At 37.3% G+C, this 24242-nt stretch overlaps 1 protein-coding gene and 1 pseudogene across 2 annotated transcripts; one reads left to right on the top strand and one right to left on the bottom strand.

Annotated features, from left to right (window-relative positions):
• Positions 1 to 40: 40 nt before the first annotated feature.
• Positions 41 to 22561, bottom strand: LOC306870979 (adenylate kinase 8). Its single transcript, XM_079418615.1, has 14 exons — positions 22490 to 22561; positions 22061 to 22193; positions 21903 to 21984; positions 21495 to 21544; positions 21038 to 21148; positions 19938 to 20006; positions 15894 to 15975; positions 15658 to 15729; positions 15036 to 15239; positions 12358 to 12489; positions 11853 to 11942; positions 8530 to 8671; positions 1121 to 1201; positions 41 to 1016 (listed from the first exon to the last, which is right to left on the bottom strand). The coding sequence occupies exons 2-14, from the start codon at positions 22142 to 22144 to the stop codon at positions 776 to 778; spliced, it is 1440 nt and encodes a 479-aa protein (XP_079274741.1). The 5' UTR covers positions 22145 to 22193; positions 22490 to 22561; the 3' UTR covers positions 41 to 775.
• Positions 22562 to 22866: 305 nt separating this feature from the next.
• On the top strand, positions 22867 to 24187 carry LOC306870774 (sperm acrosome-associated protein 9-like; annotated as a pseudogene). The gene is made up of 3 exons: positions 22867 to 23039; positions 23583 to 23777; positions 23891 to 24187. The product of its transcript is annotated as a sperm acrosome-associated protein 9-like (transcript).
• Positions 24188 to 24242: the final 55 nt, after the last annotated feature.

The following is a 24242-nucleotide window of genomic DNA, read 5'->3' as shown; positions in this document are numbered from 1 at the left end:
TATAAGATAAAAAAATATGACCAAGAAAAGATAACCAAGTCAAATTTAGAAGCAATTTATTAAGTAGCCTATTAGACTAACGAGGTGTACAAGATGAAATGAAAATTTACTCCACCCAAAAAAATGTTTTCATGCCATCTCAGAAGTGTATGGCTTTCTTTCTTTTGTGGAACAAATGGTGATTTCTAGAAAAACAATCCATCTCTGTGTATTCATATAATGTAATAATGGGACCATCAAAGTTGATGCAAATCACATGAAACGAACACATAAAACGCCAGCGGATGAATCAATGTCTTCTGAAGCAAAACAATAAGTGTGTGTATGTGTGAGAAAATATTCATATTTTATAATGTCTCGCTTACATATTTTCGCTTTTATAATGTGACGTACTGAAGATTACATCAAGAGTAAACTCATGAACTTGCGTTTGATAGTTGTCTAGAGTGGCCAGAAGCAATGGTTTATAGTGTAAAAAGTTGAATATTAGTATTCTTCTAACACACGATTTTCATTTAATTTCAGAAGACCCTGATTCATTCACAGGGGTCGTATTGGATTACGGTCATGTTAATTTTGTGTGGATTTTGAAGTGTCATCTTTGAGGGTGCCATTCACATGCATTATATGGACTCAGAGAGATTAATTATTTTTCTAAAAATCTAATTTTTTGTTTACCAGAACTACACTTGGGATGGTATGAGAGTGAGTAAATGATGAAATAATTTTTTTTGGGGTGGAGTATGCCAATAACAGTTTAGTGCTCAAATGTTTCTCAGTAAGACAGGACTTTAGGTAGTCGGCCCACTAGCCTACTCTCCAGTGATTCAAACACAGTGTGTGGGTCCTGGTCAGCATTGATGTACACTGCCTGTGGGTAGAAGGCCTGCAGGTCCGCTGCATGGTTCCAGTACTCCTTAAGCCTCTTTAGCAGCTGTGCCTCTGAATGGCGCGGGTTAAATCGAAGCCGGGACTGCACTTCCGGACCAGGAGCAGGTTTATATATGCTGTGATACCTGCAGAGTTTAAACGCAACATTCAGAATGCAGAAATGTGCTTAGTGGAACCTAAAGGAATGGATACACAAATTTACAAATGCGCTAAACAGATTCTTTCTCACCATTCTCCAGTCACAGGATCCACACCCCTAAGTGTTACCCTCTCGATAGCAATGTCATCAGTCATTTCCAGGAAGAAGACCCTAGAGGGGAGAGAGGCAGAGATCATGTGGAAGTCGGTTATGATACCTGTGATCCACTCAAATCAACCCGAGTACAAAAATGGACAAAAGAGGGGTAAAAAGTAATTTAAAGTCCACATAAACATATAGTACAATTGTAAAGATTATGAATGTAATACTTTTATTCTGCAAGGATCAAAGTGTCAGTAAAGACATTTATAATGTTACAAAAGTTTTCCATTTTAAACGAATGCTACACTCTTCAGTTCTTCAGAAACTCTTGAAAAATATGCATCACAACAAAAATAACAAGTAGTACAACTACTTTCAACTATGGTAATATAATAAGAAGTGTTTCTTAAGCACCAAATCAGCATATAAGAATGATTTCTGAAGATCATGTGACACTGAGGACTGGAGAAATGGCTGTTGAAAATTTAGCTTTGCCATCACAGGAATAATTAGATTTTAAAATATAATAAAAAAAAGTTATTTAAAATTGTAATAATATTTCACAATATTACTGTTATTACTGTATTTTTGGTCAAATAAATACAGCCTTGTGGAGCATAAGAGACTTCTTTAGAAAAAAAAGAAAAAAAATCTGACTCCAAACTTTTGAACTGTGGTGTACCTTTTGAGGAACCAGAATTGTAGCAGGAACTGTAACCATTAAATTCTTTACAGTTCCCAAATTCAATTGTAAAAATGCCTGCAAAAATCACAACATGTCAAGCGAAAACCATATCAATCCATTACTCCATTATATGAAGACTTCATCTAGCATTCAGACAGGAATAATCATAATGCGCTGGTATTGGAGCTAAATAAATAATGAAGAAAATAATGGAAAACAGGGACACTCTCCTGGGCTACGAGAGGACTTCAACAGGAAGGAGGAGGAATGTTGGGGTCTCTACCCAGGGGTCATTATACTTTGACATTGTCCAGACGCAAAGTGGGCCTAATGGTCAGGTGGGGGGGGTTTACATGCCATTCTTGTCCCAAATGATTTCATCCAAGCCTCCAGAGGATGGGAACCTCATAGACTCTTCCATATTATTTCATTTTTAGCCACCTAAACATTTTACACAGACTGAGATTTTTGTGAAATGTAATTCTGGACCAATTCAGCTATAGATAAAGATCAATAGGAATTTTACATCACGAGGCCTTTTCCACAAAAAGGGGTGAGAATAGTAAGGAAAATAGGAGAGATCTAAGTTGGTGCTTTTGATAAAATATTTAAATGTCTTTGTGTTCCTGGCTCTCAGTACCACTGTGAACCACTGGGCCCTCTGAAATGGACAAAGGAGACATGGTGCTTTAACTGCCTATTAGTCTGGACTGAAAATGCAAGATATTTGATGTGTTTAAGAGCCATGATAATGTGTGTGTGTGTGTGTGTGCGTAGGTTTAATTATTTCAGAAAAAGGCTTCTCTCAATTTTTAATGAATATTTGTCTTAAAAAAGAAATAATAACTACTCTGCAAAGCTATTAGAATTAATATTTATGCTTCCTCATTAAATAATTATAAATGTGGAGGAGCAAAAGGATGGTGCGTTGTGTCTGAGGCTGGAGGATGGGAGGGTGGGGGCTTGTGTTCGTCTTCTCATTCTCCCACTTTTTATGTGGGGGGAGCTGTACAAGATGAATTGATTTACATTAGATGTTTCTTACATGACAGCTGGAGATCCTCTAACAAATGACTGACTAAAACAAGGCAGATAACAAGAGCCTGACAGTCCTCAGCTGCTACAAATGATCACGAACCGCGCAAGCATATTCTGCCATCAGTATATATACACGTGTGTGTGTGTGTGCATTTCTATCTTCCACTGGTATACGGTATACATTAAGTAGATGGTAACCTTTGACCCTTTTGTTCTTCAGTTTACTCGCTGAGCTGAAGTGATCCAAGAAGGCCTCGGTCCATCCAATCTCTCCGAGCATTGCCGTTCCTGTCAGTCCCTTTGCCTCCCTTTCTATCTCTCCAAATTAAGAAATTAATGAGGGAAAGATTCTTTACAGGTGGCCACGGCAATGTTTACCACTGATTAAATTGTAATGCTGCCCCTGCTGTATAATTGATAAGCCAATCAGAGGAAGTGTTGCTTGATTTGATGGGGAGCAGACACATGAAATACATTTAAGTAATAGAGAGCAAGAGCGCAGTGCACGTGGAAAGAGAGAGAGAGAGAGAGAGAGAGAGAGAGAGAGAGAGAGAGAGAGAGAGAGAGAGAGAGAGAGCAAGGCAGGGACGAGAGCAGGTAATTGGGCCAGACTCTAAGATTACATGGCTAATTGCTCTTCTTTATCTACCTGTCACAGGTAGCCATGCATATTTCAAAGCTCCCAAAGACTCTGATTGTTTGCAAGCGTGTCAAGGCTGTAAGAGACTGATGACTAGCCAAACTGGAGAGTAGTTAAAGACTGGTAGGAGGGGTGGGAGTGAGATCAGCGAAACTGAAGTAGTAACAGTGACCTGCTGTACAGTAAGAGAATGATCGTGCAAAAGGGGTTTGGATATGGGTCTTTAGAGAAGCTCATTTATTTTGTGAAACCTATCATTTAATATACATGTAAAAGGGATAGTTCACTTGAAAAAGAATATTCTGTCATCATCCTTGTGTTGTTCCAAACTTCTATGACTTACTTTATTTGGTGGAATGCAAGAGATGAATTTTTGAAGAATATCATGGCCATTGTTTTCCATATAATGAAAATGAATGGGAGCAGTCAAACTATAAAATTACAAAGCAAGCACCATAAAAGTATCATAAAAGTGGTCTATATGACTTGGGATACATTTCAAGTCTTTTGAAGTCAAACAATAGAGAGAACTTGAGAACTGGATCAGTTTGGTTCATGAATGAATTACTGAAACCTGTTCATGAAGCAGGGCAGATGTTAAGATTTACAACCAGAATTCCGTAAATATTGGTACGTTTTTTAAACTCGAATAAAATGAAACTAAAAGACTTTCAAATCACATGAGCCAATATTTTATTCACAATAGAACATAGAGAACATAAATGTTTAAACAGAGAAATTTTACACTTTTATCCACTAAATGATCTCATTTCAAATTTGATGCCTGCTACAGGTCTCAAAAAGGTTGGCACGAGGGCAACAAAGGGCTGAAAAAGCAAGAAATTTTGAAAAGATTCAGCTGGGAGAACATCTAGCAACTAATTAAGTTAATTGACATCAGGTCTGTAACATGATTCGCTATAAAAGGGATGTCTTAGAGAGGCAGAGTCTCTCAGAAGTAAAGATGGGCAGAGGCTCTCCAATCTGTGAAAAGAAATTGTGGAATACTTTAAAAACAATGTTCCTCAATGTCAAATTGCAAAGGCTTTGCAAATCTCATCATCTACAGTGCATAATATCATCAAAAGATTCAGAAAAACGGAAGAAATCTCTGTGCGTAAGGGACAAGGCCAAAGACCTCTGCTGGATGCCCGTGGTCTTCGGGCCCTCAGACGACACCGCATCACTCATCGGCATGATTCTGTCATTGACATTACTAAATGGGCCCAGGAATACTTCCAGAAACCACTGTCAGTAAACAAAATCCGCCGTGCCATCTGCAGATGCCAACTAAATCTCTATCGTGCAAGCGCCGTCTGTGGGACAAGGCTAATTTAAAATGGACTGTTTCGAAGTGAAAAAGTGTTCTATTTTCACACAAGACCAAATTTGACATTCTTTTTGGAAATCACGGACACCGTGTCCTCCAGGCTAAAGAGGAGGGAGACCTTCCAGAGTGTTATCAGTGTTCAGTTCAAAAGCCAGCATCTCCGATGGTATGGGGGTGCATAAGTGCATACGTGAAAGGCAGCTTGCATGTTTTGGAAGGCACTATGAATGCTGAAAGGTATATAAAGGTTTTAGAGCAACATATGCTTCCCTCCAGATGACGTCTATTTCAGGGAGGGCCTTGTGTATTTCAGCAGGACAATCCAAAACCACATACTGCTATTACAACGGCATGGCTTCGTAGTACAAGAGTCCGGGTGCTGAATTGGCCTGCCTGCAGTACAGATCTTTCACCTAGAGAGAACATTTGGCGCATCATTAAACGAAAAACTCTTCAGCAGCTGGAAACCTATATCAGGCAAGAATGGGACCAAGTTCCGACACCAAAACTCCAAAAACTCACAACCTCTATGCTACACCATGGTAAACATGCCCCCATCCCAACTATTTTGAGACCTGTAGCAGGCATCAAATTTGAAATGAGCTCATTTTGTGCAAATTCTTTTTCAAATGATCAGTTTAAACATTTATGTTATAATTATAACATTTATGCTATTGTGAATAAAACATTGGCTCATGTGATTTGAAATTCTTTTAGTTTTAATTTTATTCAGATTGAAAAAACGTCCCAACATTTCCAGAATTCGGGTTGTACAAAAGATGACAAATTTCTGTTCCTTCTATTGCACAGCTTCAGAGGTTTTGGAATATAGACCACAATCTGTAAGAACTTTCATAATACGTTCATGGTAGCTTTTTGTAATTTCACGATTATTATAAGGAAAAGAGCAGCCAGCATATTCACCTAAAAAGTTTTGAGAATTTTAATTAAAATTAAAATATGTAAATAAAAAAATTATAAAATTAAAATATGCTAAAACAGCAAATAATAATAAAATTTATCTTGTTTTAATTGCCCACTCAACTTTTTAGTTTTTTAAAAGTTGCCTAATTTTAAAAGCACAATTTCGAGACCTGGAAAAGTCATGCAAATTAACTACATCTTATAACTTTAATAATGAATATACATTTTTATAGGTATGTAAAGATCTAAAATACTTAATCATAAAAAAGTGGGTGTTAAAAAACCCTTTTCCAATAAATCACAAATGGCTGGAAAATCATGGGGCCTTCAAATAATGTTGTGGTCAATGTGGGGACTTACACGCTGCTTTGAGGTTCATTTTGTGCATACCATTAGATAATTCCTCTAGACTACCTTCTAAATTGAAAGTGTCACACATGCAGAGCCAACTGTGACTGATCAGCTTAGGAAAGAGGATCAGATGATTGCACCATCAGAAACCAGAGCAAAGGCATCCTCATCTATCTGATGAGGGAACTTCATTAGCGTGCGTCCTTTTTCCTTTTCTTCCTCTTTCGTCTTTCATGGATCAGGTAACTTCCTTTACATGACAAAAGACGGAGCGCTAACTGGAACAGACAGCCACTACTTGAATCACCAACCACTACAAATATTCAAGTTACATTTCACTGCTCTGTATAGTGTATGTGACAAATAAAAATCTTGAATCTTGAGCAAGGCAAATAGGTCATTATTGCAAGTATATTTGAACAACTCAAAGCCAAAGTACACTCTCGGAAAAAAGGTACAAAAGCTGCTATGGGGACGTACCTTATCAAAAGTTGCACCTTTGTACCTGAAGGGTCCATAATGGTACCTTAAGGATATTGTACATTTTAGCACCTAAAAGGTACAAATGTGTACCTTTAGAAAAACTGCAGCCCCAGTGACAGATTTTGTACCTTTTGTCTATAAATGTACAATTAATGTGCCTACAAAAAAAACAAGAATTAAAAAATTTTATTACCATTTTTTAAAACAAAAAACAAAAAAACAAGGCTCTAAAAATAAGACTAACCACTGGGTTTTAATCCACTTTAACATATAATTAACTACACAAAGTTTGTCAATACAAGCTAAAGACTCTGGTGCCACATGAACAACATCATCTTGGCACTTATTGCAGGCAATGACTCTCCATTAATGGAGCCCTTTCAGGAAATGGGTAAATGGATCCCTCCAATCTAACCAGTATGCCAACACTGCTGCACTCTGTCCCCTCTCCCTTCTGCCAGTGTGCCAGTGACACCTATTAAATGCCCATGCCCTGGCACAGCTCCAGGAGGAGCTAACTTATTCATCCTCACTAAAGCCTGGTAACCAGAGAGCTGTTAATTAATAAAGCTGTCAGGTACAACGCCACCATCGGGCCATCATCGGCCCATCGGAAACATTATCTCCCCATTGTTTCAGGGCCAGGCTAACCGTGGGCCTTTGAATCAATTACAATAATGCTATGTAAATGAGGTCTCCTGCCATTAGCCCAAACAACATGGGCTGTTAATGGAGGAAATAAGGTCTTGCTACACAGAAGCTGTGAGGGAAGCGGACACTGCGGCTGCTTGCTGATCTCTGGGATCCAATCTTAATTCCAGAGAGCACATAAACTGGGGAATATGATGAAAAAAAAATCACAATGAGTAACAACAGAATACGAAACAGGCCCTATGGTGATCATGAACATTTTTCCTAATGTTATTGCACAGATTTGTGCTCCTGCTCTTGTTTCTGTGTCAAAGGAGACAGAATTGGGACACGGTTATTTTCACTGATGACCTAACCTCAAAGTGAGCTCTCTGATGAGGGGACACACACACAGAGGACAGGTTGTATAATCTAAGTGCCATCAGATCCTCCAGGGCAGCTGAGTTAAGGGTAATCTGAGAGGGCAATCTGAGCCGTGTGGTTACACTCACTATTTAGGATAACCGAGGAGACACGAAAATCACAAATAATAATCTGAAAGATTCACATAGTGCAGTTCTTTATCTCCTTTGCTGATTTGTTTTTGTTTTTTAAACACCTACTCTATGTTTACATCTGTTTGTCACTGTGAAGGTCCTAGAGCCTTTAAATGAAAGGGAACACAGTGGATAGATCACAGTAATTTTTATTGTTATTGTTTTATTGTTATTGTTAAATTCTAATTCTAAATTCTTTTCAACTTTCTTTTCATCAAATTATCCTAAAAATATATCATGGGTTCCACAAAAATATTAAGCAGCACAACTGTTTTCAAAAGTGTTAAACTGAAGACTGAATTAATGACTGTTGAAAATTCAGCTTGGACATAATAGCAATAAATTACATTTTAAAATTTATTAAAATGAACAACAGTTATTTTAGATTGTAATAATGTTTCACAATGTAACTATTTTTTACTGAAAGAGATTTGAAAAAAAAAAAAACAAGATATTTAATGTCAAAAACTTATATTTTTTCAAAATATCTTCTTTTGGAAAAACATGAGGGTTAGTAAATTATCACAAATCACAGAACTGGGTAATCTAACCCGTTATGCTAAAAATGCTAATAGTCAATCAGATCATGGTGGTGGCAGTGAAGATGTTTTTTTTTTTTCTAGTTTCAGAGGGAGAAGGGAATGAGAAACCAACTGAGAACCATTACCATTGATATAAATCATTGTAATAATAGTTTACATCCCTGTATAGTCATATGCCTTCCATAGTAATTATACATGACTTTAGTGACTGATGTACCTGTTTGGTATGAAATTAGACTCTTGAAGTTCTTCTGCCTGCTCCACATCTTGAGGAAAGCCATGGAGCACCCAGCCTCGTGTGGTACAGTCCATCCTGCTCAGTCTCTCTGTAAGGATCCGCAGGACTATACTGGATGGCACTGTATGGATTAAACCACAAATACAGCGAAAATATGGTTATTTATACCTTCTTCCTAATTACATAACAGAAGTGCAACAATACAGAGTAGAAGAAATCAAATTAAGGCAAACAAAAACCTCACAAATGTTGACGCAAGAGGTTCAGACTCCTGAGAATCAACTTGCTTTGTCCTTTGAATGACACTCGTCCTATATACAGTAAACATGGTGTTCAGAGAGGGTTTACCCCATGAGATGCACACACAAGCACACCTGTTTAGCATTTGTTTGAAATACTGTATACGTTCCTCCCTGTAGGACGTCAGATCACAGTGTTATAGATCTAACGGACGTGAGAAAGGCCTTTCATTTGTTTACTTCCAGGTACTGGGAGAAGACTTTATGAAAAGAAAAAAAGTAACAGTATGAGAACTTTTTGAAGTATGAAAGATGCAGATATAGGATGCAGTTTTAAGACTTTAAAAGTACCAAATAAACAGTTCATTGAAGCTGATTCGAAAACACATGGGCACATGCGGACAGAAACCTAAATTAATGTTTCACTTAAACTGAGGTGCAGGGCATCTAGAAAGCTGTAGTGCCCCATTAAGAGGATTAAATTAAGGAGATGGTCTGAGGAAAAATGAACCATCATCATCTCCATGCTAAGCATCAGTGATCTTTTTTTGTTTGTATCCGTATCAAATCAAGGCGGTTTATTCAGAAGTGAGGTGATAAATAATTAGCAGACACTGTGCCATTTAAATTCATGTATGTACATTTTGTCTTTTGAAGATATTTCACGGGTCCCTCTCAGACTACAAAAGCAGTCAATGGCTGGCTGACAGGCAACATAAGCGAATTGTTTAAGGGGATGATGGCACCTCTTAAAACCGATGGAAAAGGAGGGTGAAGGAGGGTGGCGCTCGTAATGCTGCGGGGAAATTAACGAGAGTGGCGGAGGACAAACAAATAATGAGGGTGAAGAGAAAATAGAACAGCATTCTTTAAGGAACGCAAGCTGGCACCCAGCGGGGTCCCCGCTGCTGGTGAAAAATTAAAGTCGACGGTTTCAAACTGTCCAATTTCCACATCAAACGCGCACAGCCTCTTGCCTATCTCTGCAGCCCTGCTTCAAACATCAGGCAGCCTGGAGAGGCTTCCTCTTCTTTCTTTCTTTCCTCTCCTTCTTCACTTCTGCTAAGACTATTTTTTGGTTTGCTTAATAATCCAGCTTCTCAAATCCCAGAAGCACTGTACTGGTTACACTAGCCACCATCTCTCCATCGCCTAATTATACCCCTGTGAGGCCATTAATCAACTTGTAAATTATTTAGGCAAGCTCTCTGCCTCAAATCCTCACTGTCACAGGAAAAGGGGGAGAGAGGCAAAGGAGAGAAAGAGAGAGAAGGCACAAAAATCCCCCTCTCCCAGGATACCGCAGCCCTGTTCAACAAGGCAATGGAATACGAGCTAACAAAACATTTACATAGCATTTCTTATGCACACATTGCTACTTCAACAAACACGCAACATGAATTTATGAACATATGTTGCACGTGACAGATACTGCTAGCACTGAAAAGATACTTAACATGACAGATCCGACAATCATATTGGGTGTTCATGTGTACTCATCAAAGATCATAAATAAACCTGTTGAATCGACTCAAGAATTCTGCATGAGCCGTAAGAGATTTTATTCCTACAGTATTCCATAAAGTAAAATAAATATGATTCGGTAGCACTTCATAAATTTCATTAATAAATCACAAATCTGAATATTTCAGAAATGTGTATCAAAGTTTCATGATGTGTAAATATTTCAATGTAAAATAACTAATAATCTGTTGTAATAATGTTATCCAAAAACTTCAAAAAGTACAATACATATAATAATAATACTATAATATAATATATAATAATTATACATCGGTTTATAGATATACAGTTTTATCCTGTACAAATCTGACATTTTTCCTGTATAAATCTGCTTTTAAATAATCTGCATTGTATAAAGTGCTATGTAAATGAATGTGATACTATATAATATTATATTATATTTATGTTAATGAAAGTTATCACACAACGTTAAAACAATAAAAGTTATCACAGAGTGTTAAAAACACTGGTAAAGTGATGTCTGGCTGACAAGTGGGAGTTCAGGTTCAATACTCAAGCCTATTTAAACTAGTAGTTCACCAAAAAATAAAAATTCAGTAATTTAATCATGTCTTTCCAAACTTACATGAGTTTATTTACTGTATTTACTTACTCTTTTTGCTATGAAACACAAGAGAAAATATTTTTTTAATTGTTTTTTTTCTTACAATAAAGTCGACCCCACTGACTTTCTAAATATCTCCTTTTGTGTTACATAGAAGAAAGAAGTTCAGGTTTGGACATGAGCATAGGGTGAGTAACTGACAGAATGTTCATTTTTGGTTGAACTACTGATTTACAGCTAAGAATGTGAATGGTAAAACAATGAGATGACATGTAGCTCTTTTAAGCGATGCATTGTCTTCCCTTTACTATCTTATCAATGAAAGCATCAAAAAGGCCAAAAGTAAAAACATACATGCTTATATTATGTGATTTGCATCCCATGAGAATCTTTATTAAATGAATGAAAACTTGCTCAAGGCAAGTGGCCCGGGCTGGAACTGTAATAAAGGCAGCGATTGTCCCAGCGGCTGAATGCATTCTCTGAGGGGCGGGACTATAGATATATATTTACTTATGGTCTCAGAGGGATTTAGAACAGAAAGGTGTTGGGCAGACACAGAGGGTGTGAGATGGGAAGGGAATACAATGATGAGGATGAATGAAAGGTCACAGATAGTCAAGACATCTAGACCATTATGGTGTGTTCAAAATATAAAAGTACTGGCTGTCTACAGTAAAAACCTGAGAGGCCAGCAAGCACTGTGATTTTGATTAAAAGTAACAAAAAACAGCCTGCAGAATTATATACTGCAAATTACATGATAATCATTTAGAATGCAGTTACCATAAACTAATGTCATATATGTGAATATAGCATAACATGTTCACCCACCAGACTGTTCGGGCTCTAAGGGGTCCAATTATCTGGTCAAAAGCAGGAAACAGAACTCTGCAGCTTACAGACTGGGTTTTCACTTGTTCTGTATGATTGACCCATTTGGCAGTAGGTATAGAGGAGGTGAGGAGGCATACCTTGCTGTTCTGACTCCAGGTAGGGTTTAATGAGCTCCCCCATATGGCTTTCATCAGATGACACAGCCTTCAGAAGCTCACCAGAACAAACTACAGCGACAGAGTTATAAGAAAGAACAGAAGAATGTTTAAAATAAACAACATAGAACTATGGACGCTGTACAATGGTTTACTCATTGGTTATTACTAACTTTTTATCATGTTGTTCTAAACCCCTTATGCTGTTATTTTGCATGATTTTTTTGTGTTGCTTTGTAGCTTGACAGCACCTGATCACAATAAACAGTCGCTGTATGGCAAGAGCTATGGAATGATTCTTTAAAAATGTCTACTTTTGTGCTCCACATAAAAAAATAACAGCATAGTTGTTTGAAACTACATTAGGGTGAGTAATTAATGAGAGAATTTTACATTTTAGCTAATCTACCCTTTTAACAATGTTGAACCTTGGAGATAAGAAAGAGCACAGATGGAAAAGTGACAGCAGAGCTGAGGAGGAGCTTACTGTTGACAATGCCGTATTTCTGAGCAATCAGTTTTCCCTGAAGACTCTTTCCTGAACCCGGAGGTCCAAACAGTAGGATTCTGGGAGTGAAGGGTGAGGCAGAATGACGTGGAGTACAGACATAGTTCAGCACTGCAATATATAAAACAACAAATGAATGTGACATGATATGTAACAGCGCGAAGTAAATGGGTGGCCAAAATGTTTAGATAAATACACTTTCAGTGAATGAAAGACAACATGTCAAGCAAATAAATGAGAATAAACACTAAATATCTACTATTATCAGTGCCGCTACAAATGCGTTAAAGGTACACTAACGTTCATCACTGCTCTTATGTTTATCACTGCTCTATTTATGCAGTCGGCTCTATTAATACAGTAAAAACAGTAATATTGCGAAATATTATTACAGTTTCAAATAGCTGTACTACTATTATATATTTTAAAATGTAATTTATTCCAGTGATGGCAAAATTATATATTTATTTTCTGCAGGCATTAAACCAGTCTTCCATAATCATTCAGGAATAATATGCTGATTTTGTGCTCAGGAAACATTTCTTATTATTTTAAATGTTGAACACAGTTGTGCTGCTTAATAATATTGTGGGATTTTTTTTTTCAGGATTCTTTGATGAAGAGAAACTTAAAAAGAACAGTATTTACTTGAAATGACCCCAAACTTTTGAACAGTACACATTACAAAGCATGTTCAACCAAACTAACCTCTAACCCTGTGGTGATTGTTTAGTACCATATCATACTTTAATACGAAACAACACAATGCAGGCACAGACAGATTCTATTGAATGTTTAATGGGGTAAGATAATAGAGCACATTTGTGAGGCTGGTGACAGTCCATTCGCTCAGATCATAAACAGAGATTGCCACTAAACTGAATATAAAGCCACTTGATTAATTAATCATTAGAGTCTTCCTTTCATGTCCACGGGGGCATTTGCTTGTAGTGTGACATCCACGTCGAAGCCATCTGTTTGCAGTTGGGTTTCACTCACAACAATGCTGTTTGTCTGGAACCTGCGCTGAGCCGCCATTCTAATATGCGATGATTAACAACAGCCTAATCATAACTAATGAGTCTCTCTCATCCAGCCCTTTATGCTGCTAATTGTTATACAACAACATGATAAATGCTTAATATGCAAAACATGTTAATGTGCTAAAAGGCTAAGTCAGGGGGAAACTAGCAACATTACAATCAAACCGCATGCTGAATTAGCACTAATCAAGATTTAAGATGACAGCCTTATTGCTGTTTGCTCCTCAGTAAGGGTTTATGAATGTTTTATGGCAGAGTTTATCTCAAATATTTATTTAATGTCCTCCATTTAGACGTATCAAGAAAATCAGGTGCGGTTAAATCCAGATTAAGGCATAATGGCACACTGTCCTAAATCTACAATTTACAAGCCAAGCCCACAGTGCAAAACCATTAGGCTGGAGGGCCACTTCCTTGATAGGTACTCAATGGAGCATTTTGGATTTAATACTAATGTGCCATGAGACTAAATGAGCCTTTATTTCGCCCAAGATAAGCCTAACTTCTATGAGAAAGAGAGAAAGTGAGAGAAACCAATCCAAAATTGGATTTGAATTTCTCCTAGCTCATGTTTATGTAGCTTGAGCTGGCAAAATATTGTGAAAGTGATAGACAGACATTGATTTATGACAAATCTCTCTAAAAGTGCAGCCCTTAATATAGAATGACTGGCAATCAATTCCAAGCATACTCATTCGTATGATAAACATGCATCTTTATTATTAAAAAACTGTGGTATGAATTTCACAAAATCCTGCTAACCTGCCTAATGCTAGTCAAAGTGATGTATGCAAAGAATGGTTTAAATATTCACCACCTGGCGGCTCTACCTCACAACTAAAGGAAGGGAAGTGACAAAATTATTTTGTCAAGTTGAGCGATATAATATTTAGACAGGTTGTATTCAGATGGTTTTAATGTAATTGGTGAGGACCGCTCATCCCTGCCCAGGTTCTCATGGGATAGTCTGTGCCTGCAGAGCTGCCTGAGGCAACCTCCTCGACTGGCAGAGTGCCTGACAAGCAGGTCAATCACTGCCTCTGAATGCAGCCGCTGCGATACTGACCTCCGACCAATAGGGGCGGTAGATCTCGGTTCATCACAGTAGGTGATATTAGTAGAAATATTTAAAAAGCTCTAAATGGAACTCAGTGACCTACCTAAGCCTAATCTGGAGACATTTTTAGAGATACAGTCTATGTTTTGAATTCAAAAGACTTGATTTAATTAGCAACCAATGGAAAATTCCACCTTATACAAGTTTCTTACCTCAAAGTCAGTGATAGCCAGTAGTTTGACAAGAAGATCTGTAAATGCTAATTTAAAGCGATAGCCAAAATGCTGCCAAAAATGTCACCATTTACTGACCTATATATAATTCCAAACCTGACCTTATTTAGAACATAAAAAGATATTTTGAGATATTTAGTTTTTTTCCCCATACAATATACTGTACCAATAATACAGTATCTTCTTTTGTGTTCCGCGAAAGAATGTCATTCAGTTTTGCAGCAACATGAGGGTGAGTAAATTATAAATTTTTTTAATTTTCGGGAGAAGTAATGCAGGATGGATGGTACTGGTACCAGGCCGGGTGAAGCTGGTGACATTTACCTTGTGAGAAGACATCTACATGGGGCTGGTCAGCATTGATGGTCTTCAGGCAGCTGTGGTATGTGCGCTTCAGAGCATGAGCTTCTGTGTGGAACTTCTGCAGCTTTTTGGCTATAACATCAGCTGGCATTAGTGTACTGGGTGTTTCTAAACGCTGTGTAACCTCTTCACTTTCAGGCCACATGAAGGTGATGTGATATACATCTGAAACATAGAAAGGAAACATGTGGGTAAGGGCATGTTTTATACACCAGGGTATATGTGCTGAGGTTTAGGTCTTGTGTGTAAAATACAAAAAAAATGTATCATAGCATTTATTTTGACAGTGAATCTCCTAAAAAACATTCAGAAACAGAGATCATAAACAAACAAAAGGGAAAATGGCAATTACGTAGAAATGGTACATTCGCACCATCACAAATCTACAGGGAGCTCTGCCTTTTGTTCATTACAGCTGGGCTTTCCGAAACCCTGAGGACACACAGGGCCCGTTTGGGATTTGGCAAACAGGTTGAGCGCTAATGATAATGAAATGCATTCTAACAAGGGTGCGGTGTTGGCTGCCTGTCTCGCAGTCCCACTCTCTGAACTAAGAAAAGTGTAATGATCATACAGACATTACCTCCTGTGACAGGGTCTATCCTCTTGCCCGAGCTCCTTTCAATCAGGACGACATCAGGGGCTTCCAGCATCACTGTGAGGAAAGAATTAAAAGAAAGCACTAGAGTTTGACATATCCTCTGGGGAGTGATGGTGAGTCTGAGAGGGATATTTGGCCGGTCTCATTATCGAGTCCTGATTCAAACCTCTTGTTTTTCAGTTGGGAACAACAAAGTGTTTGGACAACATGCCACTAACCAACATGATCTGGGGTGATGCCTGCTTCTAGTAGACATAGTGCCTCTTCTTGCGTCTTGGGAATGGCTTCCAAAACCCAGCCCTGGAAATACAATGCATGTTATGCACATACTTCTCTTGAGAAGGAACAAACAATTTGCTTTAAACAAAAACCCAACTCTCTGGTGACACAGACGATGCTGACGCCTTCTGCTATTAACACAGCTGCAACCTTGCATTTTGTCTTAAATACACACACACACACACACACACACGATTTTTCTGTTTACATTTCTATAAATGCACTTGCTTTCCCCACGGTCAGCTACTGTGCTTAAATTGTTGTTTAAAATTGTTTTCATATAAGCAAAACAATATCCTGCCTGGAAAAATACTTTAAAAAACAGTAATAGTCTTTGAATGAATAATTTTATATGAATAATTCATATAAATTGCTGCCCTGTACCAGTCTAAATAATGAATGTATAAATTGTTGTATGAATAAGGAGTAAAACTGGCCCATATGGGGTCTCATGCAGGGAGGCAAATGGAGGGTTAAATCCATAAAAAAACCTTGAAAATGTGCCTAATTCTCCAGCTCCTTTTCACACTTAGCAATAAAAATAACATAAGAAGAAAGGAAACCGTATGCATATCATTCATTAGCTCCAAAAAAAATCCTCCTCTCTAATAGTCTCCTAAATCCCAAGGCTTGCTGTGCAATGGTGCGGTAAAATAAAGAACAGTCAAAGAACCATCTCCCAAAAGTGCTTGTTAGGGGCCAACTTATTACTGCAGCGAATAATCTTAAAATAAATAAATATATGCAACAAACATTTATAGATCTAAGTATTATCAGAGGAGCTGTGGGTTTTTGCTGCCGAGTTTCGAGTGTCTGTTTGATATCAGCCTTTGTTTTTTCAGGCTTTGATCTTTAACGACAAACCTATCCTTTGCTTCACCTGATCTCAGCGCGCAAGTTTCCTCCCACTTACTTTCCCATTAAGCATTTGATTGCCTCTGTGGCTGGGAAGCCCATGAGCAGGGCCTGACTCACAGATTGCTTGAAAGGCCTCTAGCCTACACAATCTAACTGCCATGAATACAGGAAAAATAAATGGTGGATGTTGAGCAAACCACAGCCTCTTGAATTACAAATCTCAGTACACTCTTAAAAATAAAGGTTCTTTATATTGGCATCTTTTGTTCTATGAAGAACCTTAAACGTCAGCATTTCTAGAAGAATATGGTGAAATAATATTTATTACGGAACACACAGACATCAGCTGAGGATTATATACAAATATGCAACTGTAGGCATTCAGAGGTTTGACAAGGAGACCGACAGGTAGAGTCCAAACTTGCTTCAGTAAAACTTTTGTACACACATACACGCTCTCTGCACACATTAACTCCCACACACACATACATCCGAACACAGAGCCCCACTGCGACTTGTTTCATTCCGTTTCATCCCCACATCAAAAGAGGCCGTGCTGTTGTAGCAGTGGGCTCAGACAGAGACCCCAGGACTGGAACATCTGCAGTGAGGCCAGCTATCACAGGAGGGACATGCATGGAGCAGATGTCACCAGCCAGCCCAACAGCAGGCAAGGCAGGGGAGCAGAAGCGGCGCCCTGACATGTCACTCACAGAGCCCGACACGCAGCTCCCCCACTCAGTAGAGCGACAATATGGCAGCATGAGTGGCTGGAAAATACTCCACTTGATTTTTACAATTAGATCTCAATTAGTTGTTCACACTGATTATATTTTGCGCTTGTTTTTTTAATAAAAACTAGTGCTGTCAAATGATTAATCACGATTAATCACATCCAAAATAAAAGTTTTTGCTTACATGTGTATACTGTGCATATTTACTATGAAAATATAAATAAAAACACATGCAAGCATATATTTAAGAAAAATATGTTATGTTTACTGTATATATTAAATATATTTATATATAATATAAAATATAAGAATATAAACAAATGTGTATACATGTAAATATTTTCAAAACATACTGTATGTGTGTGTATTTATATATACTGTACATACACAGTACACATACATATATTATGTAAACGAAAACTTATTTTGGATATGATTAATCGCGATTAATCATTTGACAGCACTAATAAAAACTAAACTTAAATGAAATGAAGAACGCAACAGAACCCAGGTCTCATGATGTTTTAAAAATATTGAAATTCTTTTAATTTGATATGGCTTCTCAAATGCAGCGCGCAGTGGAAAATACTGGAAAAACACTGAGACACATCAGTTATGGCTTCAGTAAATTCAGCTTTGCCATCACAGGAATAAATTGCATATTAAAATATATACATATTAAAATAGAAAACTGTAATAATATTTCTCAATATTATGTCTATATACGTTTTGATCAAATAAATGCAGCCTTAGTGAACATAAGACATTTTTTTAAAATAAAATAATTCAGGCAATTTCTAAAGTCTAAATAATTATTGCTGTTCAACTAAATCATATAATATATTTTTTTTTTTAAGTCAGGTAAAACATGTCCGTAAAGCATTATCTACATTGTGTGTTCTCAAAAAGTTTCAATATCTTTTCATTCGCAAACTTTCCTTTGGATTCCTCCTTTCTCCCTCAAAATAGAATTACAGACGCTATGCAAATTCAAACAGCATTACTTTATTTGGAGGCCTCATTAGGGATCCAGATGACTGTGACATGCGCCCCATGATCTTTCTTTCTTTCCTTCTTTTTCTAATTTACTTTAGGGTCCATCTTTTTTTCCAGGACTGAAAGGCACTCATTAAATTGACATTTTACTTTAAATCACTATTCATTACCTATGCTCCCTCTCTTCATTTTCCACAAGTCTAAAGTTTTGCAAACAGCAGCCTCATGAGAGAACGTGAGAGCGAGGGAGAAAGAATTAAGACAGCTTGAGAAGCAGTGACAGGCAGAGATGAACTAGATGACCTAGATTAGGCATGATTAACATTCATTGTTGCTTAATTTGGAAAAACAGGTAGACAAGCACACACACACGTAGGTATCCGTGGCAGAGCAATTAAGCTTAGCTGTCTAGGCTCCAGTGGTGATGTGACATGTCAATCATTCCAATCTTTAGCCCATTTAAGTGTGTGCGAAGCAAGAGACCATGAGATGAAGGCTCCTCATGGTGAGCCAGAGATGCTTTGTCAGGTGTCTAAATCTACAGAGGAAAAACTCTACCTCAATGCTCTGCTCATATGCAGATCAGTCGGGAAGAAAAATAATTAAATAACCTGATAAATACTATCAGACAGTTTGCCTGAAGGGATAAACATCCATTACTAGATTCAAAGCAGTCGCTAATCACAAACTACTGAGATTAAAAGGTGAAAGTTAAAGGATGCCAAGCGAAAAAACTTTCGCGATGGGATTCTTGGCTGAGTAAAGCCATTTGCGGAGTTTAGTGAGGAATAAAAAGAGATGCTCTTTGGAGTTGGACGATTTACATATTCCTCCGTGCGGCCGCACAGAAGAAACTGACACTTCAGAGAAAGACACGATCAGGGAGACCGTGATTGATTGTGTGATTTGATGGAGAGATGAAAGGAGGAATCAAAAGGGTGCGAGATGTGAGAGTGTACGTGAACGGACACCTCAGCGGTGAGGCTCTAAAGTGGCATTAATACTGAGATCACATGTAACTGGCAGCCGGTGAGGGGCCCGCTGGTGATGAAAGCTTTCCTCAGAGAACTCTCACCAGCAGTCTTGCATTCCCCGAGACCCATCCCAGCAGTCCTCAAGGGAGGCGGAGAAACACACGTCTAATTATTTATCATAGAAGGTTGAGTGTAAATAAAGAAAAAATACAACAAATTATTTGGGCATCATGCTTGTAAAAATATACACAGGTCAAAACGCGGAGGTTACATGCAAGTTCACGATAAAAATATGTTTCTCTCACTTTCGTTTTTTCCCCCCACATTTTAGACAATTTGAGTCAAATGCTCAGTGTTAATTTTTCTAAATTAATTACAAAAGAAATAAGAGTAAATAAATGAAAAAACCTCAAGTCCTTACCCTTCGAACACAGTCTTGTTTTGACAGGCGTTGCTGAATCAACTGTCTCCAATGGTCTTTGGGGATCTTCTATCAGACCAACGTTAACAAAAAAAGGGAGTAAATGTTTTATTCAAATTCAATTACTAAGAATTTTTTTTAAATAATTGGTCTAAATCAGATTCTATGTATTAATATAATATTACATTTACATTTAGCATTTGCTTTTATCCAAAGCGATTTGCAAATGAGGACAATATTAATTAATATTAATATAAATTATTATTCTTATTATATTATTAATATTAATATAATGCTAGACCAACGTCAACAAATCAGTCAAGTCAGAGAGTAAATATAAAAAATGTTGAATAATTAATAACACTTGTCAGAGTCAAACAGAAATATAAACCAGCTGACCCCTGTCATTCGTGTGCTTCTAACACTACCTTATCTACCTACCTGAGACATATCTGTTCTATAGTAAACGACTGTCAGTGTCCACCAAAACAAACAAATACATTCAAATATGCTGTTGAATCACTAATTATTTATGACATCCTCTGCTGCTTTCATCTCACTCTCCTTTGTGAATTTTGTGAAAATGATAATAATTGGAATCTTTTGGATAGTTCTATTTTAAACTCAAGGCCATGGCGGGTTTAAATGAGAGGATAATTAGAATAATTAAACCATTGGGAGGCACTTTTCCTAAGCACATCTCTCTCTTTTCTTCTAATTCTATTCAACTCTGCTGATTTATCGACTAACTAGCCTTATTGCATTTGCATGATCAGACTTCAGACAAAATCAGTTCTATGTCTTTACAATACCACAGAGACAGCAATTACTGGTATCCAGAGAGTGTAGCAAATGCTGACAACATTACCTTTCCTACTTATACATCTAAAATGAATATCATGATCAAGGCATTCCAGACTACATTTCCTTGAAGATACTTTGCCATTAAGCAGTAACATGTTGTACTCACAAGCTTATAAACAGATCCCCTCTTCTAGGCCTCCTAACAAGGCAAATTTAGTCATAACAATCTATGGTAAACCTTATAGAAGTATGTGTTTTCAAGAGAAATGTCAAAGACTGAGAAAGAGAGACCTCACCTGTTTTTTGTCTTGGTACTGCTGTGCAGCTCTGCTTAATTCACCGTCATCCTTTAAGATATCGCTAAAAGTTACGTGAATTGCCTGTGTGTGCTCACACAACTTTTTAGCCTGCAACAAGGCAAAAGAGGACAATCTGCAACACCGTATAAAATGACAGAAATGAAAATACTCAGTATTGGGATCTCTGAGGCCTGACGCTATGGTGCATATCAGATTGAAATGCAAGTCTGATTAACATGACAGGTGTATTCATAAATACATTTCAAAACTGAAGAAAGTTTACACAAAAGAAACAAACAATGTATGCAGAGTTATTAACAGGGAGAACAGCACTGGCAAAGCTGGATGAACTTTAAAAAAAACATACATGAGAAAAATATACACTAGAACAGTTCAATTGTAACAGTTTAAATTGCAGAAATGAATTGAACTACTACTCAAATGATGCACTTACTATGGTTCTTTTCCCAGACGCTGGAGGACCTAACAATATGATTCTTGGCACTGGAACAAATATATTTGTTGAAATGAATGAACTGTCCCCAATACATTACTGATGCAAGGCAACATAATCTAGTAATGTATTTCTAGTTGATATCAAAAGCTGGCAGTCAGTATCATTCTATAATGATGTTAAACTGCCTTTTTTATCGTAACAATGTTAAATGAGTTTAATGAGAATTTACAGCTCCTTTAACTTGACGTTACGCTTTTTATTTGATATTATGTACGACTGCGCCATCTTGTGGTAAATAATGTATTATAAGAATGTACTGCCTTTATTACAACCTAATTTAAAATATAAATAAGTAAAAACAGTAAGAATTTATAAACGGTGCAAATACAGAAAAAAAAACCTTACCAACACTGTCCCGTTTTAAGAAATTAATCAGGTGTTGAATGGGGTCCTCTGGTTTGTCCACCATCAAATTTCTCACTAGTGTCTGCAAATGAATCATTTATTTGATTAAAATTGCCTTCATAAACTTCATAAACATTGTCTAGTTAAAATATCTATACCTGGACCAGGTGAAATACGTCATGTTTCTCTGCATAAATAGCCATTTCAGGTGGGATTCTGAGGGGCCGTACCGTCGCATCCATCACTGAAGAACACCGAGAGCTCACCAAAGACTTGGAAATCTGGAAATAACTGTAAAAATGTGAATTAGTTCACAAAGAGAGAACTTCGAACTAATAAAACACATAAAATAGTACTTTAAGAGACTAAACGAAGAAGGTTTCTGAGGCAAGGATGAGACGTTTTTTTTCGTCAGAACAAAATACCAGTACGTTAACTTAAACAAACTAAGTTTTCGGATTGACCTTTCAAACAGAACAAATGACGGAAATTATGGTACATAGGGGAAATTTGATGAAGGTAACAGGAACCGCTTAGAAACTTGATTAAAAAGGAGAATTAAAATTAAGAAACATATTTAAAGTTACCTTGGCTTGAACCGTAACGTTAGTTGTTGTTGCTAGTTAGCTGCGCGTAAGCGTTTGTTACTGTTCGTTGCCATTGGTAACTTGGACAGCCAATCACCACCAACAGAGGGAGCACGAGTATTATAGTCTTGTTACTGAGCAACGCAAATTCAAGTACACAGAAACAGTAACGTTAGCGACTGTATAGAAATTTGATATGCTGTTATAATACCTACTGATACAGGTAAGTTCTAATGCATATCATGAATACTATTTATTTTTTACATTGTTAAAATCGCTCATCTTCTTTATAATAAAATTCTGCACTGCACAGGTTCTTATTCTGCACTTAAACACTGCTGCATCCATTTTTAAACAGGTTAACTACTAAAATTGAGATGACTGATGTCAGAGAGCAGCTACTTTCCATTGAGCAGAAATATAAACTTTTCAAACAACAGCAGTTTATATTTATAACGGCTCTTGAGCGCTCGAGGGAGCAGGCCAGGGACAGAACTGAGCCCGTCTCCACCGTGACACAGGTGATTTATTCACACTTCACGCTGTTATGGTCAAAGATTCTTAGAATTACACAAAATTACACAATAACTGCGTTATCCTTCTAAAGTTTGGGACGGTAAGATTTTTTAAAATGTTTTGGAAAAGGTCATGTTCAACATGCCTGCTTTTATTTCATAAAAATACAGAAAACCCCTAGTTTAATATTATTACAATTTAAAGTAACTATTAAAAAAAAAAAAAAAAAAAAGGTTTCCTGTGATTGCAGGCTGTTTAAAGCAGCAATTACTCCAGTTTTAAGTGTCACAAGATTCCTCAGAAATCTTTTTAACATGCTAAATTGGTGCTCAAAAACATTTCCTATAATTAATAATGTAGAAAGCAGCTATGTAGCTAAATACAAATATTAAATAATAATAAAAAAAACATTACTGACCCCAAACGTTCAAACAGTAGTGTATGTGTACTTATAAGTCCCACATAATATTATTGCTTATTAGTTACACTTAATACCAACTAATGTAATTACACAGACTGTAACACTGATCTTAAGTTTGACCTTGTTAGTAAATGATGCTCCTCTATATGTCCAAAGGTACATGAATCACCACTGCAGCAATTCCACAGACAGACGCATCTTCTTGCTCTTTTTGGAAATTATTTCCGATCTTGAAGGCGTTTCAAAACATCTGGAGACCTCACTGTCAAGCAGAAACACTTTTAGCGAGGGCTTGAACACTTGCAGGGAGATCTTGAGCCCCAACAGCAACATCAGTCAGCTAAGAGCACAGTTAAGTGACAGGAAAAAAAAGAAAATAAAAAAGAAAATCACTAGTTATTTAAATTATCCAGCAGAAGTCACATGGTAACGAACCTCAGGAGTTATTTTTTTCTACTTCACAGCTACCCACACAACGAGATAAACCGGCTAAGCTGTGATGAAGCAAGAAATTTCTACGGTGGGATTGCGAGTATGATTCCACTGGCTCTAGACCTCCTCAACACCTACAGCAGAGGAGGTGCTCAACGTGTCACTCCAACAGCTACAGACATCTCAACAAACAGTTGCAAAAAAATGCAGAGATGGTTGAAGACCTTGATAAAGACACCAGTAACAAACAGAGTAGATATAAAAAAGGTGCAGGTGGCTGGCATGCTGGAAAACCAGCCTGGAAGCCACCAGGAAATACAAGGAGATAAAACACTTCAACACTTACGCATGTATTACAGTGAGCTGTCACACAAAGTATTATTA

This window comes from Barbus barbus (genome assembly GCF_936440315.1).
Source record: "Barbus barbus genome assembly, chromosome: 6".
In the NCBI taxonomy this organism is placed as follows: domain Eukaryota; kingdom Metazoa; phylum Chordata; class Actinopteri; order Cypriniformes; family Cyprinidae; genus Barbus; species Barbus barbus.
Note: the sequence above shows the minus strand (reverse complement) of the source record. Positions and strands in the feature narration are given on the sequence as shown.

Bases quoted from the DNA above. Each gene is read 5' to 3' on its own strand.
- LOC306870979 (XM_079418615.1), bottom strand. From the start codon at position 22,144: ATGGATGCGACGGTACGGCCCCTCAGAATCCCACCTGAAATGGCTATT. The intron at 21,545-21,902 runs GTAAGGTTTTTT...TATTTGTTCCAG, and splicing joins CTTAAAACGGGACAGTGTTG to TGCCAAGAATCATATTGTTA. The intron at 8,672-11,852 runs GTATGCCTCCTC...TAATCCATACAG, and splicing joins CCTGGAGTCAGAACAGCAAG to TGCCATCCAGTATAGTCCTG.